The sequence below is a fragment of the Polistes fuscatus genome, unplaced genomic scaffold (assembly GCF_010416935.1).
Source record: "Polistes fuscatus isolate 324 unplaced genomic scaffold, CU_Pfus_HIC Scaffold6, whole genome shotgun sequence".
Taxonomy (NCBI): Eukaryota; Metazoa; Arthropoda; class Insecta; order Hymenoptera; family Vespidae; genus Polistes; species Polistes fuscatus.
This window is the reverse complement of record NW_025113140.1, coordinates 5,755,440-5,771,543: the sequence shown is the minus strand read 5'-3', so window position 1 is coordinate 5,771,543 and position 16,104 is coordinate 5,755,440. Positions and strand designations below refer to the sequence as shown.

The window sequence follows — 16,104 nt, the reverse complement described above, 5'->3', positions numbered from 1 at the left end:
AATACATTGAAATATTCATCGATAAATTTAAACTATTTTGATAATAATAATAATAATAAAGTATATATAAAAATATAGATATACACTATACATAAATATTATTGTATAAAAATCAAGTCATAAATCATTTACAGTAAGAAAAGTTTCGACATACTAATTAAATGAAAAAAATAGTATATCCTTACCTATTAAAAACATATAATAATGTTAACATTTTAAATTGCTATAGTGTTGTACATTAAACATATGAATGAACTTTATTCTTCGATGATATAAAAAATTGATTAGTGTCAATGTTCAGTCTTACATATTGCAATATTCAAATTGTTCGTTTAATTATAATTACATTTGCGTTGCTTTAGAACTACAATGCCTGCTGTTAATAATCTCGTCAATACTTTGCTTTAGTTCCTCCATTTCTAAAATATCGAGAGGCAAAGAAGTTTGTGTAGCTATTTCTCTGGCATTAATTTGCCCATCCGATTTGTCCATTATTCGTGTTAATTCAGGACAACAAGATTTCAAACTTGATGCTAAATCACCCATACCAGCCTTTTTGTATGTGTCTTTTTTCTCCGACTCGCATTTCAATTTCGTTTCACTGGACTCTTGAAGTAAATGTTTTAGGATAGCCTCGTCTTGTAACAAGTATTTACTTTTACGACCTTCTCTAGTTCTAATATCACTTTCGTGACAATAATTCTTGCCACTTTTGTTATTCATCTTACTTTTACTATTTTCTATTGGTTCTTCCATTCCCAACATCTTCGTTTCTTCATCAGGCTGACTATCATCACTGTCAGTATCTTGATCGTCTTTGTCTGCATTGCCTGCTTCTATATCAATATCTTTATCTCTCATATCTCGATGCCTTTTTTCTTCGCTACTTAAATTCTCATCGCTACCGCTTTGATTTGGAAATAAAAATGGTAATAACATACCCGGACTTTTCCATTCTAACATTTTAGAATTTAAAACACGTTCGTCCAATCCTGCACTAGCCGACCGTCTTTTCATATTAGGAACTTGAATAGGGACTTTGGATGTACCACCAATGGTCAATGCTGAAAGTATTTGTGCACCAAGCTGACTCTCTTGAGACGTAGAACTGCCTCGACGAAAAAGTGGACCAACTTTGCTAGATCTTGATTTAGCAAAATCTCTTCTACGTTTAACACGACGTCCACGAGCACTTCCAGCTACCTTTCTCGTTGTTTTCAATTCAGCTATCTGCACGGATATCTGAGAATCCAATGAATTTCTTCGAGATTCCACTGATACCCGTCTCACACTGAAACTTATTTCAGAATCAACAGAATTTCTTCTGTTGCTAGATACCGAACCTGTTGTTCCACCCACAAGTGCTCCTCTTCTTGTCACTAATTTTGGTAAAGCAGCAGCCCAAGTTGAACTAAAGTCTTGAGATGCTACAGAGTTGAGATCAAAATTTAATCCTACTGGATCTTCATGAGTATTATGAAAACTAATCGATAAACGACCAGCACTGTTAAAAGTCTTGCGTTTTGCGAAAGCTTGTGCTATCACTTTGTGTTTCTTCAGTTTTATCGGTTCTTCAGTTTCACTATTAAAAGTCCTACAAAAAAGAAAATAAATTGGTATCATTTGATCGTTTGAATATTGATCAAAATTATTTAATATGTAGCATCGTACCGTCGGATAAATCTATTCCACGTATCCACTGTGGATCCTGTCCAAACCCATGACGACATGAGAATACCAGCAAAAAATGGCGAAAGTAAATGCAACTGCAACTTGGCAGCACTTGGTCTTGCTTTCATTTTACATTCAGATATGTCTGCATACTTAGTTGTTATCGAACATCTTAAACAATTAAAAATAATTCATTGAACAATTGCAAATAAAGATAAATGATAGTATGATTAAAATATCTTTGATAGAAATGATTTCCTTACATCATATAATCACGAAAACTTTTTCGCCATTCCCAAGAATGCTGAAATTCATGAATGTGGCAATAACAAGTCACTATGACTGCTGCAAACGTAAAAATTGAAAATAGGCCCATTCTAACGATGGTTTCTCTTATTTTAGAACTTGCTCTTTCAGATATTATTTCTTGGCTACTGATTTTTAAGCGAATAAGCGTGATCAATCCTACAATGTAAATAAAACCATGAGTATTCATTTAAATATATAATTTTCTTTTCGTTATTATGATTAATACTTACACATAGCAACATCAGAAGCATAGATGAAAACGTACATTATTTTTATTGGATGGAACATATAATGAATATTTCTAAATAGTAAATCTTACCTCTGGACAAAAAGTATCCTCCAACGAATAAAACGATTACCACAGGCCCAAGCAGAAACCAAGCTCTAACTGCATGATTCGAATAACCAACGAAACAGATACCAGTTACACTATTGCCATCTATTTCTCCCAATGCCATAATGGTCACCGTTAAAACAAGCGGTAAACACCAAGCAATGAGATGAAAATAAGCACCCTTTTTATCAATCCTATCTTGAATTTTACCAAGAGCTTGAAAACTCATGTGCCAAGCGTATGTTAAAATGACAAACCACACCATCGCAGCCATAAGTGAATAATAAACAAGTACAAAAACAACAACGCATGATAAATTTTCTCCACTGAAAATCACAATATACTTATAGTTTATAGAGTTGTTTTTTATATTAAAATAATATGGAAGAAACGTACCTTGGTTCGCTCATTCTCAATGTACCATCTTTACGGCATACAATAACGTCTCTACTTCCAGGAGTAAATTGTACTAACCATCCTATACATGACACCATAAAACAACAATTAATATAAAATATAACTAACGCAGGATATTTATTTGCACTTCTCCAATCTATTAAAAACGTGACCTGTAACATACACAAATAATATTTGAAATATTATTAACTGAATATCATTAATATTATTAATCATTTAAGAGAAGAAACTTACCACAGTAAAAAAATTAAATGAACAACAAATACCAGCAGCCCAAGCAATAAAAGAATGAATTTGTTTTTGCTCATCCGATGTAAAAAATGGATCATTGCACTGCGTACCACATCCATCAACGCCATCAAAAATTGCAAGCACATTGTCGGTTGGAATAAGTGGTTTCAAACATTTACCCGAAGTATTGAATTTCAATTCTCTAATATCATTTTTACATAATCTCGGAAAAAGTTTAGTATTTTCGCATTTGACGAAACTTGGCCAGATAGTATGATTGAATACTATTCTGCAAGGTCCAGATACCATTTTACACATTTCTTGGGATGGTAAATCAACAGTGTCGTTTATGCATTTAGGCATGAATATCGAACACAAGAATGGTTGTACAACTGCCCAACACTTTGGTATGTGTCTAAGTGCTTGTAGTAAATATAACTTCTCCTATAAAAAAAAATCAGACGAAATTATAAAAATTCTATTCTTGAAAATATTATATGTAAAATTATAAAATTTCAATTAATATATGTACCTGAATTAATTTAGGTGTCGTATATTCGGATACAAGATCTAACGTAGTAGACAAATAAGGTAATCTGGTACCCATACAAGTATTGTTCTGCAAAGGTATACATTTTGCAGGTCTCCGGCAGTTCTCAGAATCAGAAGGCAATTCTCCTAAAGGATATCTGTCCAGCAAATAATTGGAATCCTTAATCCTATGTCTATGACTTAAATCTAAATTTTTCCATGTTTCATTTTCGCCATTGGAATTGCCAGTAAAAGAATCAACCAATTCCGAGTTGACTACACGAAGTATAAACAAACAGCATAATAATGCAATCATAATCTGAAACAAATAATAAAATAAATTAAATTAAATAATAAAAATTAACAACAACGATAAGAAAAGAAAAAAAAGCGCGCGTATTTTTATTTTAAAAAGTTGTCCCAGTCACGTGTCTCTAAATGTAAACAATGAAAAGAGATTTCAATGGGAGGATAAGGAATGAGGGTGAAAAAATAATAATAAAAATAATAATAATAATAATAATAATAATAATAATAATAATAACAATAATAATAATACCTTACGCATAGAAACAGAAATAAATTAAATGTTCAGGTATTCTTGATTAGCCCCCGAGAAAGTCCTCCCTTTTGTTCGGACAAAGTGTCTCGCATCTTCTAGCAGCAGAACGGATAGTTGAGTCCAGTGTTCGTAGAAACCCCTGAGACCACACACGAGGAGAGAAGCTTGCTTTGAGAACGACTTGGACCACCCACGACGACCCCCGGTCACAACCCATACCATACTTCGCATTGTTTCGCATTTCCCAAGTTTGAAAGTAGCCTGGCTGCTAGACAGTTTCATAAATAATTCGTTGGTAGCGCTACTTGTGTTTCTTACCTTTTTATTTCAATTATTTTTCTTATTTTACTCCTCGTTTTTTATAAATGTCAAATATATTTCACTTTTTACATGGAAGGTAATGTTTTTTAAGATGGATTCGTAATTTTACACCGGTGAATATCATTAAGGTGACATCGTATGAAACGTCATCTTGTGGCGGTAAAAATGTTTTCATTTGAATCTTTTATTTAATTAAGTACTGATTCCTGTTTTCTTTTTTTAGTTTTTGTTTTTTCAGTAATTAAAAATATTCTTCAGTTCTTGTGTGTGTGTGTGGAAGTATTTTGTTGTTTATTATAATGAAATTATTGTTATTTTATATCGATTAGTATTATTAAGGCGAGATCATATGAATATCATCTTGTAACGGTCAAATTTTGGAAATTTGAATTTTTTATTTGATTAAATATTAATTAGTTTTTTTGTTATACATACAATATTGGTTTGCATAAAATCAGATTAATTAGTTTCTGTTAATTGTATATATTATATAGTATTTAGGTTTTTTTATTGTAGATTTAAGACATAAAAATATACTGATTTTAAATAGATTAATATATTTTTTAGTTTAATTTTATTTCTTCGGAGATTTTCAGATTTATTATCAAAGTTTGATTGTTGATTGACTAGTGTCGACACCTACATTTTACCTAACACATGCGCACAATAGTATATGCAAGTGATGATGCAGGTGTTAATAAAAGAATATAAACGAAATTAAAATAGTATTGTTTATTGGAAACAAGCTTTTTGATTTCTATGTAAGTCAACAAATATCCAAATAATTAATCAAAGATGATGGAATCGATGTTATTAACCATTTAAATATCAAACCAGTATTTTATCAGTCATTATTAAAAACTTTTCCTTCCTCTAACTTAGCAGGAAGTATGATAATTACCCCTATAGTTGATTAGCTGCTGGTCGTGATAATAAAATGCTACTAATATATGATAAGCCCTATTCACCGTACACAGCTGCGAATTATTTTATAATAATGTCGCAGGGACGATTGGTCGGCTATTAGTGAACGCAGTTTATGTATACACTGTTACATGTATTGTATGTTAAAACATCTAAGACTATAACTTTATTTTACAGTGAAATATATATTTATCGTTCTTCTGAAAAAATATAAAATAAGGTAAGCGATAAGAATATATTGATTTTTATAATCACCAGAATTGATTACAATGTATAAAACTGATAAATCAATTTTGATTAAATTTTTCCTTTCATTGATTACAGTTAAAATGTTTTGTATTTATTACTTGGGACTCTACTTATTATTATTTGGATCTTGCATTGGACATTATTCAGACTGGGATGGAAAATGGCAAATTTGTTCGAGCTTATATCCCCATGCATTTACCAAATATTTACCTCGTGGAAATTTATCTTTAAACATTTTCACTGCGTGGTCTGGTGTAACAGATATTGAACGTTGCGTCACTACGTGCTGTAACGAGTTACATTGTAATGTTGCTCTTATGCATAACGACACGTGTTATCACGTGAAATGCAGTAATTCCAAAATGTGCATGCCATTATATAGACCTAATTTACCTAATGAAAATCCACCTAGCATGGTTTTGGTCAAACCGGTTAAAGATAATGAAATGTGGAGCGAACTGTTGAGTCAAGCTAATGATGAAACTAGGTAAATATTTGATGTATTTGATGATTATATTCTTTTACAAGAGAGTTACTAAAATATTTATATAATTTTTATAGACCATTATTAATGGACAACATTGATGATAACCGCATCGTATTTGATACAGATACCATTAGTTGCATATATCAATCTGAATGTGCACCTAACGAAATTTGTATAAGACATGAAGAAAAAGATGATGTTAGCGTTTGTCGGTGCAATTTTGGATTCAAAAGAAATATTGCTGGTATTCATAGCATTTAATTTTTTTTATATATAAATGCATATTTAATTTAATCTTAACACATTGACAGCCGGCCCCGCGAAAACGCGGGTTTCTGAGTCTGTCACTTGAGCGCCGGCCCCGTGAAAACGCAGATCTCTGAGCTATTCTCAGTGATCAGAAACAAACGAATAAGGCCGGCGTTTGAGATTTAAGTGGCCGATACATTGCCGGCGCTCAGGCTTTAAATGTCTTTTAAGTCGCCGGCTGTCAATATGTTAAGAATTTTCTAATGATATATTTCAAATTACAGGTACTTGCGTGGCAATAAATGAAATGGAAAATGCGGAACTTGGTGTTACTCCTCAAATGAGTGCTCAAATTTCAAAAGGTACAACTACATCCGTGAAGCCTACCTTAAAAGAATTATTAGTATCTGCAGTTTCTAAAGAAGTACGCTTGCCAGAAAACGAAGTAACATTATCGGCGTACACTATGCCTGCCGAACAAGGCAATGAACATTATAATTATGCTTGGAGTTTACTTAGTCAACCAGAAGGTCATACAGGAACAATGATCGATCAAAACCGTATAACTGTTAAATTGAGTAATTTGTCGGAAGGCTTATATAGATTTAAAGTAGCTGTAAGTAACCCAAATGCTTATGGAGAAGCCTACGCTAACGTCAGTGTTTTACCACGTAAGTTATTCTATCAGATATTTTATTAGATACTTTGTAAAACTTACAAAATCTTTTATATTAAAATAACTATCATTTTTAATTTAAAAATACTAGCTAAGAGAATAAACCAAGCACCGACTGCTATAATTTCACCTGCCTCGCAAGTCGTTAAATTGCCTAATACAGGAGCTGTATTGGATGGATCGACGAGTAAAGACGACGATCACATAATTTCTTATCATTGGGAACTGCAGCAAGGTCCTATTGGATATCAGCCTAATTTAGTTGATACTCCTACTTTACAATTAGATAATCTTATAGCTGGAAACTATACTTTTAAACTAACAGTCGAAGACTCTGATCATGTCACAAATTCTACTAAAGCTAATATAACTGTTTTAAAAGTAATCGATTATCCGCCGAGTGCTAACGCAGGACAAGATGTTATAATTTATTTACCTCAAAATACATTGATACTTAATGGAAATTTAAGTACAGACGATAGAGGAATAGCAAGCTGGGAATGGACAAAAAGTCCTTCTGATCAAAACAAAGCTGTAGACATGCAATTTACCAGAACTCCTTATTTACATTTATCAAATTTAGTTGAAGGAATGTATACTTTTGTTCTCAAAGTAACCGACGATTCTGGCCAGTCTTCTTCAGCCGAAGTTCATGTTTTTGTGAAGCCTCCTACGAATAAACCACCAAAAGGTTAATTAACATTATAATTAAGTGTTATTTCATTTAATAATAATTTTAACGATTGTTTCTGCTTATAGCTAATGCTGGAGAGAATATAACCATTGCATTGCCAGAGACACGAACAGTATTAGATGGTAGAAAGAGCAAAGACGATATCAAAATAGTTTTTTATCATTGGAAACAAATGAGGTAAAATTATTTATATTTCATATTTAATATATTTTATATTCTATGTCACTGCTAACGTATTCCTATAACTATAGTGGTCCCAGCATAGTTGATTTTTCTGCAGTAAATGAATCTATTACAAATGTAACTAAATTAACTAAAGGAGATTATCTATTCAAGCTAACAGTTATTGATGACAATGGAAATAAAGATTCTGATACGGTTGCTGTTAAAGTAACACAAAGTACGTATTCTATTTTCATATTAAACATTAGCTCCTTGCAATATTTATGTTAAAATAATATTCATCTAAAATTATTTTCAAAAGATAAAAATGCAGCACCTAAAGCAAATGCTGGTGGTGATCAAATTATAATAGCTCCTATTGTTGCCTTGATCCTTAACGGTTCTCAATCTTCTGATGATTTACGTATCGGGCAATGGTTATGGACAAGAGAACCATCTAGTCTTGCGGTTGGTACTATAATTGAAGGAACAGATAAATCACCAATATTAATGGTAATTATTTATTTTTTTTATAATAGAATAAAATTACGAATTAATATAAATAATTATTCTTTAAATGATAATAGTTAACGGATATCGTGCCTGGCCGATATCTTTTTAAACTGAAAGTAACAGATGAACAAGGATTAAGTAACGAAGATACTGTATCTGTTATTGTAAAACCAGGCAAGTAATATTCTAAATTAAAATAGCGTTGAAACAAAATGTATAAGTGTTCCTAATTAACGTATAATTAATTTACAGATCCTCAATTGTTGCATTTGGTAGAATTGACATTAAACATAGGTGCTAATGTATTAACAGAATCACAAAAAAATTCTCTTGTTGTAAAACTGCAAATGTTGCTACGAGATGAAGCTACCATCGTCGTACGGAATTTAAGAGCCGAACCGCGTACAGGAAAAGCCGTATTAATATTTTACGTAGAAAAAAAAGGCGGCAAAGAAATGATGTCTGGTCCGGAGGTAGTAAAAAGATTGAAACAGAAACTCAAGCAAGATTCTGGTTTGTTGCAATTGTCTGTAGCAAATATTGATACCGCTTTGTGTCAAAATAATTGCTCAGGTAATTTTCATAGATATAATATAATTATGATAATATTAGCGTAATTAGAAAGATAATAAATATTTCTTTAATTAAGGTCATGGGGTGTGTGATCAGGAAACACGACAATGTATGTGTGAAGCATTTTGGATGCAAAATTTAATCCAAAAATATTTCGGTAATGGAGAATCAAATTGCGGTACGTTAATATTTTGTATTAATCGATATAATTAAGTTGTTTAATTATTAACAATGTTCCAATTGTATATTTTAGATTGGAGTATTTTATATGTATTAATAGCCCTATTATCCTTGGTTGTTTGTTGGGTTGGACTTGTTTGGGGACTTATCTGCATGTGTCAAAGAATCTGCACTAGTAAGAGAAGAATATTACGTCCAAAGAAAAAGCTAGCACGTTATTCTCTTCTTCAACCGGAACCAGAAGATGATGGTATATTCTTTGTGTATTGATATGCAGTGTAAAATGTTTAATTGTTGTAACTAATTAAAATGGATTTTACAGTTCCACATACTAAAATGGTATTGTCAGATTCGGATGCTGATTCTTATGACGTCTTATTTGAACACTGTAAGACAAGAAGTAATAGTCACATGAGAAATGGTAAAGCTCGTAATGGTTTGTGAAAGTAAAAACGGAAATGAAAATTTAAGGTAATTCATTAAAAATCAAATATGATTCTTTTTTTATAAATAGAATAATGTATCCTGATATTATGTATATTTTATGTTCCAGTGTTATTACGTTCACAAAATCATACTGAAATAATTAACGCACATGTGTGTACATTTGGCCAAACATACAGTACTAGTCAGTTATGGGGCTGTAATCTACACTAAGTACCTTAAAATAATGAAACAAAAAAAGTAACATCATCTTTAAAGCTAAAACTTGTAAAAAAAAGGACCGAACAAAGTAGATAATGTTTAAATATAAAAGTATTACGATTATATCTCTTCATTGCACTTAAATGATTGATTTCATTATAAATTAGTGCAATATTACTATACAGGGTGCAATAAACGTCGTTTTCTCTTACGTACATCAAATCAAAAAAAGATCTCGAAGGGGAGACCTTGGGGAATTATTTTGAAGAAATCAATTTTGATCTTATTCTATATACTTTACGCTTTCTGAAAAGAAATTTGTGATTATGTATTCGTTAGCAGTTTAAATTGCTAATTATTTATAAACTGTAATTATTAGCAATGTTATAACAGAACGCTAAAAAAAGTTTGAAAGTTTCTATAAATTACACAATTACGGCCTTGAAGAATTATTCTTAAATTAATAGTAATATATATATATAATATAATTACTTCTAATCTGTAAACGATTTGTATGTATACTATTTACTCCTCTATATTTACATCGCCAATCTTATTTTTACACGTATATGAACATTGAATAAAATCTATTATTCATAATGCGCGTGACAAAGAAATTTTACTAAATGTCAAATTTATTTAAAAAAATAAACAAATCAATTTAGATTAGCAGTAATTCATTATGCATTCCTTTTTTTTTGATAGTATATATGTAGATGTTAAAATATGTGATAAAAAACTATGACAATGTTTCCTATATGTTTATTTTATAAAATATAAATATAATCCAAACAAATAGAAGATATCTATTTTCTATTTCGCTCACGAAATACTATAATCTACTTCAAGCTGTTCATCACCCAGGCAGAAAAATGTCTAAACCAGCGTGAACAACCTTAAATGTTATTTTTAACCAGATACATTCTCTACTGAAGTTGAGAAGAGTAGTCTGTAAGACATTCCTACTGAAGTAAAGCAACGTATCGAATTTATTCTAAATTAATTATTAAAAATAATAATGTGATTCAAAAAAAGATTAATTAATTCTATTATCTAAAATAATAAATAATAAATCAATGGAATTCATGGAATTAGTGAACTGTTCTGTTAAAAATCAATTGGAAAAGAATTGTTTTGGTAATGGAAAAACGATCGAAGAAGAAATCGAAAGTAATACATATAATAATAATAATGAAAACGTCACTTATTTTACCGATAAGAAAAAATGTAGGAATAATCAATCAATTATTACGATTGAATCAAAACGCATAAGCGCTGATGCAAGGTAACACGATATAAATATATAAATAAATTTAGATCATACATTGTTAATTTATGAACAATACAAAATATATAAATAAAAACACATAATCTGTCTTATTTAATATAGCTATAAATAAATAAAAATCTAGACTCTCTCTCTCTCTCTTTCTTTCTCTCTCTCTCTTTCTCTCTTCGTGTTATAAAATTAACAATGATTGTATTTCAAGAAATGGATTGAGGTGGAGTATGGAACAAAAAATAGGCTCGCTTTCCTACACGTTTTCGGATAGTGGAAATTTAAACAGTGAACATAATAAAGAAAATAAAATGCAAATAATTCCAAATATTCATGAAAATAAAGATTTCTTATGTTCAAGATGTGGTAAAAAAATGCGAGAACCTAGACTTCTTCCTTGCTTGCATGCCATGTGTTCTCCTTGCGTCTTTGACTTAATCGAAAAAGGTAAGAGAAATTAGTCATGCAATATCTCATTAAATATATTCTACCAAAGCGAATGATGATTTGTATAATCCTTAATAGTAATTATACTTTATAATTTGGTTTGCAGCTAATAATATTGACTCAAGTAAGTTGCAGAAGAATGATAACATTAATCCGGTCTGTAATATTTATGAAAGATGTCCCTTGTGTAATTTTTGTCTATCAAACACTTATTTTATAATTCCACCTCCGCATTATCCATTACAACATAGACTTGTCATGGATGCTATGCGTCGTAAATTGGCTGATAGGATACTCTGTGATACTTGTCCAGATGAAGTAGTTGTAAGCATGCTTCCAATTGATATAATACTGCTAATGAAATATATTTAATATATAAAGTTAATTCATTTTGATGATAACTATAGGCAATTGTACAATGTTGCGCGTGTTTGCGCAACTTTTGTTCTGATTGTGGTAACGAGCACGAAGAACAAACAAGAATGGAATTAAAACAAAGCAAACATATAGTAAAACCTCTCTGGGAAGCAACGAGAATACGTCGCACTATACTTTGTCAAATACATCCCTCAAATGCATTGCGATACTATTGCAATGCATGCCAACAGGTTTTATATATCATTTTATTCTATATAAAAAAGAAATATATTTATTTATATATATTTTTTTTAAAATATCATCCAATACTCTAAACATTATATTTCTAGATATGTTGCAAAGAGTGTATCTGGAGTATAGAACACAGAGGACATGCTAGCGAAAATGCTATTGGTGCTGGAAGAAGAGCCGCCGCGTATTTAACAACAATGCTTGAAAAAGCAAAAACACTTTTAAATTCTTTACTCATATGTTACAGCGAAGATGTATTTTCCGATGATATATTTAATGAACAAGAACATTTCATTGATCAATGGTACGTTAAATAACAATTGTATCATATTTCTTGTATCATATAAACAAATGTTTATGATATTTATTTTTATATATAATAATTAAAATATATTTGATAAATTGTCATGTGATTTAAACAATGGGATGAAAAAATATCATTGTTAATTATAAGACTGTCATTTGAGGTACAGTTATGCAATGTCCTAGCTTTTAGTACTTGCAAACTGTTATGAATAACAATTATATATGTATATATGTAAATTTATAATGAAAATAATATGTATTTATACACTTACATAAAACATAGATAATAATAATTAATGTAATAATATTATCTATCAGAAGTACTCGCAGCTAATATCTTCAACCAAATATCGACAGGATGTACAGTAAGTATTAGAGTAAAAACTGGTATTTATATCTTCGAGTTATTAAACAACGTCCATCTCGTAAAAGTGATCCACAGCAAGACCAATGATTAGAACCAGGGTGACCAACATGTCCATGTCCACATCCATGATATCCACCTTTTATTAAATCATCTTTTTATATATTATTTATCATAACACAATATTAACACGTTAAGTATCAAGCCTTTTTTATTGAACTTTTCATCTAGGCCACGATAATTTGTCAGCTGTACAAATACATGCCTGATCATAAAATATATTATCAATCACTATTGACCCGTATGGCACTTAACGTGTTAATTAGAAATAGATTAATTTGTATATATAGATTAATTTGTACCAGGCATTCTTCCTCCACAGGCACAGACAACATCTTTTTTTCCACCACTCGAACAAAATGTACAGCAATGGTAAATACCGTTGTGTCTTTGATTCAATAGAAATAATTTGTTCTCATTATAGCCAATATCTATAAGAAATTATTGTTATTTTTAAAATCATTTTCTATTCCTTCTATTATTCATTATTTGTTTATTTTTAATATAAAATAGAAATAGATTACCATTCTGTTTGTTTTCCGAAGAGTCTGGGACACCTAAAAATTTCAATCTTCTTGCAATGACATTAACGAGACTCAATATTTCAATTTCTGAGCTATCAACAAATAATTCATTAATAAAAGATATAGCGTCTAAGATGTGTCGAGCCCTCCAGAGTCTAGCGTATTCCTGTATTCTCTTCCGAGCTTGTTTTGTCCATATAGATACATGATTTTCTGAGTCTGATTCATACTTTATTGGATCTTCAGAATACCTAAATAGAAAATCTTATATTATACTTAAATAAATATATTAATTACATAAGTTTAGCAAATAAATGATTAAATTGTCATGTGATATCTCAATCTACATTTTATGATTAATTCGATATTGTCATTTGAGGTACTATTTTAAAAATCATTCTAAAAGTTACAGAATTCAATTATTACATATATAATATACACTAATTAAATATTATATACAAAAATTGTTTTGGGTGAAAATTTCATTACTTAGAATATTAACAGAAGTATAATTCAAAGGACAATCAGGAACCATATTAATAAAACACCACATTTGATAACACTTCTAATTAAATATTAATAAATAAAGCTAATTATAAATAATGCACTTTTACCAGTAAATTTTATTAATTTTAATCAAAATGTAAAACACTCAAGACAGTAGATCTCAAGAATAAAATACAATATTAATTTGAAATATCTCTTATAGGTGGCACTAGGTTAAGAAAACAAAATGAAACTAGATGTTCTCCACGAAATTTAAATTTACAAATTAATATGTAACATTAATGTATTACATTTTTGTCTAGATTTATTAAAATAATATAATATAAATATATTATATTATTATATATATAATTTAATAATATAGAGTTTATATTATATTATAATATAGAATAACTAAGATAAATAATGGAAAGAGTAAATTATTAATAATCATTATTAATGTGATCATGCTTAAAATTAATTAAATATAATAAGCATTAATCAGAGTTAATAAAATATTTAGTTAAAGCTACAATCAAAAGCTATCATCAAAAAATCTTCAAATCCAATGGAAATAGTTCCTGTTCTATCTGTATCTCTACTTTTGAATGCACCTGTAAGACAACGATTACTAAAATAATCATTTTATGACTACAATATGTACTGATAATCTTATAAAAATGTATATTTTTATCAACAGCTGATACAACAATTCTTTTACCTGTAAACTTTTCTAGTTGAATACAAAAAACAATAAATTGATCGACACTCATACTTTGACCGTTAATGGGATCACATTTCTTAATAAGAAATTGAGCAAATGTAGGACTAACTTTATAACCCATTTTCTCTAATACCGCATTTAATTCATATTCCTGTATACTTCCAGACTGGTCAAGATCAATATTACGTAGGAAATCAATCCAAGAATTGATATATTTAAATACCTCTTGAAATTCTTGTAAATCTAAAAAACCACTTTGTTTTTTACCAAACATACCTGCAATATGATATAAAAAATGATCATCAATTACTGTACTAAGTATTTTAATATACTTTAAACACATATTATTTTTTACTCACTGATCATCAGTCTACAAGCTGATTCTGAAAAAGTTCCACCTTTTCCATTAGCTAAAGCCGCTTTTAATTCAGTTGCTGAAATTTGACCACTTCCATCTCTGTCGACTACGGCAAACCATTGTTGGATCTCTGGTCTTATTAAACCTTCTGGTTCATACATTTTGTCTATAAATTAAAAAATGATCTATGAACCTTAAAAAATAGTTGAAAGTTTAAATATCGAAATAGTTGTTCAGCAATGAACTTACGATACGTCTTTACTGGATTATACTGACTTCAAATTATATTCCTTTTATGTTTTTAATTACAGATCAGCTGATGACAATAAAAAGAAATATAATTAGTCACGCACTTATTAATTGCAACATTGATGAATGCTTTGAAAAAAGTACCTGCTGCAGTGTCACATAGAACAATACATTCCGCATGTGAAATAAACTACATATATATTTTACTAAACTAATACACCCAATGTAGACAATTAACCTTGAAAATACGCGCGGGAAAATCTTGAAAAACAAATTAAGAAGGTCACTGGTTTATTGCGTAAAAACTAATTACAAACTTCAAATTTTTATTAAACCAAAAATATTTGACACTTATTAAAAAATATTATATTTAACATATAAACAATTAAAATCTTTGTTAATGCAATCTTATGTTTTATGTATAATCTCTACGTAGATTCTGGCCGCGATTTACATGAAAAATTTTAGAGAGAGCATTTTTGTCAATTGTAATTCAAATATATTTTTAATGATAAATTATTATTTTTAAACATTTCTAAACCTAAATTAAACATTTATATTTATTTACATATCTTTTTAATAATTTTCTCACTTATAAATGTAACATAGGAATGTTTAGTTAAGATCATAAAGAAGTATAACTTACACGTTTTTTTTTATTAATAAGAGAAAATACAATCAATTTTCAGCGAGAATTATAGGTAATTTATGCTGACGTGATACACAACATGATTTATAAATACAAGAGACGTTATATTAGGATAACAAAATTATTAATTAGGCAAATCTTGTTTCTAAATCGGAAGGGAAGAACCTTTTTAGTCTACGTACTACATTAGTATTTTCTAGCAAATTTTTTGCTAGAAAGTTTAGATGTTTGGCTAAACGAGAGTTGTAGCGTTCGCTGAAGTTTGCAATTTCTTCTTTTATTGTAGTAATTCTCATGTTAGATCTTTATGAATTCTTTCAT

The 16,104-nt window shown here is 29.6% G+C and overlaps 4 protein-coding genes across 7 annotated transcripts; 2 read left to right on the top strand and 2 right to left on the bottom strand.

Moving 5' to 3' along the window:
• Nucleotides 1-234: 234 nt before the first annotated feature.
• Nucleotides 235-4,540, bottom strand: LOC122523071 (protein smoothened). Of its 2 annotated transcripts, XM_043644613.1 has the most exons (9): nucleotides 4,374-4,540; nucleotides 4,053-4,320; nucleotides 3,495-3,812; nucleotides 2,966-3,406; nucleotides 2,711-2,883; nucleotides 2,300-2,640; nucleotides 1,935-2,136; nucleotides 1,672-1,842; nucleotides 235-1,594 (listed from the first exon to the last, which is right to left on the bottom strand). In XM_043644613.1, exons 2-9 carry the CDS (start codon nucleotides 4,059-4,061, stop codon nucleotides 343-345), a joined length of 2,907 nt encoding a protein of 968 aa, XP_043500548.1. In that variant the 5' UTR covers nucleotides 4,062-4,320; nucleotides 4,374-4,540; the 3' UTR covers nucleotides 235-342. The 2 variants fall into 2 exon arrangements, with proteins under 2 accessions (XP_043500548.1, XP_043500549.1); XM_043644614.1 differs by having other exon boundaries at nucleotides 3,495-3,651; nucleotides 4,058-4,540.
• Nucleotides 4,541-5,022: 482 nt separating this feature from the next.
• On the top strand, nucleotides 5,023-10,404 carry LOC122523072 (dyslexia-associated protein KIAA0319). Its single transcript, XM_043644615.1, has 15 exons — nucleotides 5,023-5,137; nucleotides 5,478-5,520; nucleotides 5,625-6,036; nucleotides 6,111-6,280; nucleotides 6,570-6,956; nucleotides 7,053-7,652; nucleotides 7,721-7,832; nucleotides 7,907-8,055; nucleotides 8,140-8,330; nucleotides 8,405-8,504; nucleotides 8,583-8,903; nucleotides 8,980-9,081; nucleotides 9,157-9,333; nucleotides 9,406-9,554; nucleotides 9,637-10,404. Exons 3-14 carry the CDS (start codon nucleotides 5,630-5,632, stop codon nucleotides 9,525-9,527), a joined length of 2,838 nt encoding a protein of 945 aa, XP_043500550.1. The 5' UTR covers nucleotides 5,023-5,137; nucleotides 5,478-5,520; nucleotides 5,625-5,629; the 3' UTR covers nucleotides 9,528-9,554; nucleotides 9,637-10,404.
• A 932-nt stretch (nucleotides 10,405-11,336) lies between these two features.
• LOC122523267 (tripartite motif-containing protein 45-like) lies at nucleotides 11,337-12,380 on the top strand (the record flags this gene model as incomplete). Its single annotated transcript, XM_043644928.1, has 4 exons — nucleotides 11,337-11,454; nucleotides 11,561-11,778; nucleotides 11,862-12,062; nucleotides 12,162-12,380. Coding segments are annotated over 4 exons (756 nt in total), but the record flags the coding sequence as incomplete, so codon positions are not given.
• Nucleotides 12,381-14,306: 1,926 nt separating this feature from the next.
• On the bottom strand, nucleotides 14,307-16,035 carry LOC122523262 (peflin). Of its 3 annotated transcripts, XM_043644921.1 has the most exons (6): nucleotides 15,781-16,035; nucleotides 15,279-15,395; nucleotides 15,135-15,201; nucleotides 14,887-15,051; nucleotides 14,525-14,803; nucleotides 14,307-14,417 (listed from the first exon to the last, which is right to left on the bottom strand). In XM_043644921.1, the coding sequence occupies exons 4-6, from the start codon at nucleotides 15,044-15,046 to the stop codon at nucleotides 14,323-14,325; spliced, it is 534 nt and encodes a 177-aa protein (XP_043500856.1). In that variant the 5' UTR covers nucleotides 15,047-15,051; nucleotides 15,135-15,201; nucleotides 15,279-15,395; nucleotides 15,781-16,035; the 3' UTR covers nucleotides 14,307-14,322. The 3 variants fall into 3 exon arrangements, with proteins under 3 accessions (XP_043500856.1, XP_043500855.1, XP_043500858.1); XM_043644920.1 differs by having other exon boundaries at nucleotides 15,135-15,395; XM_043644923.1 differs by lacking the exon at nucleotides 15,279-15,395.
• Between the last annotated feature and the right edge of the window lie 69 nt (nucleotides 16,036-16,104).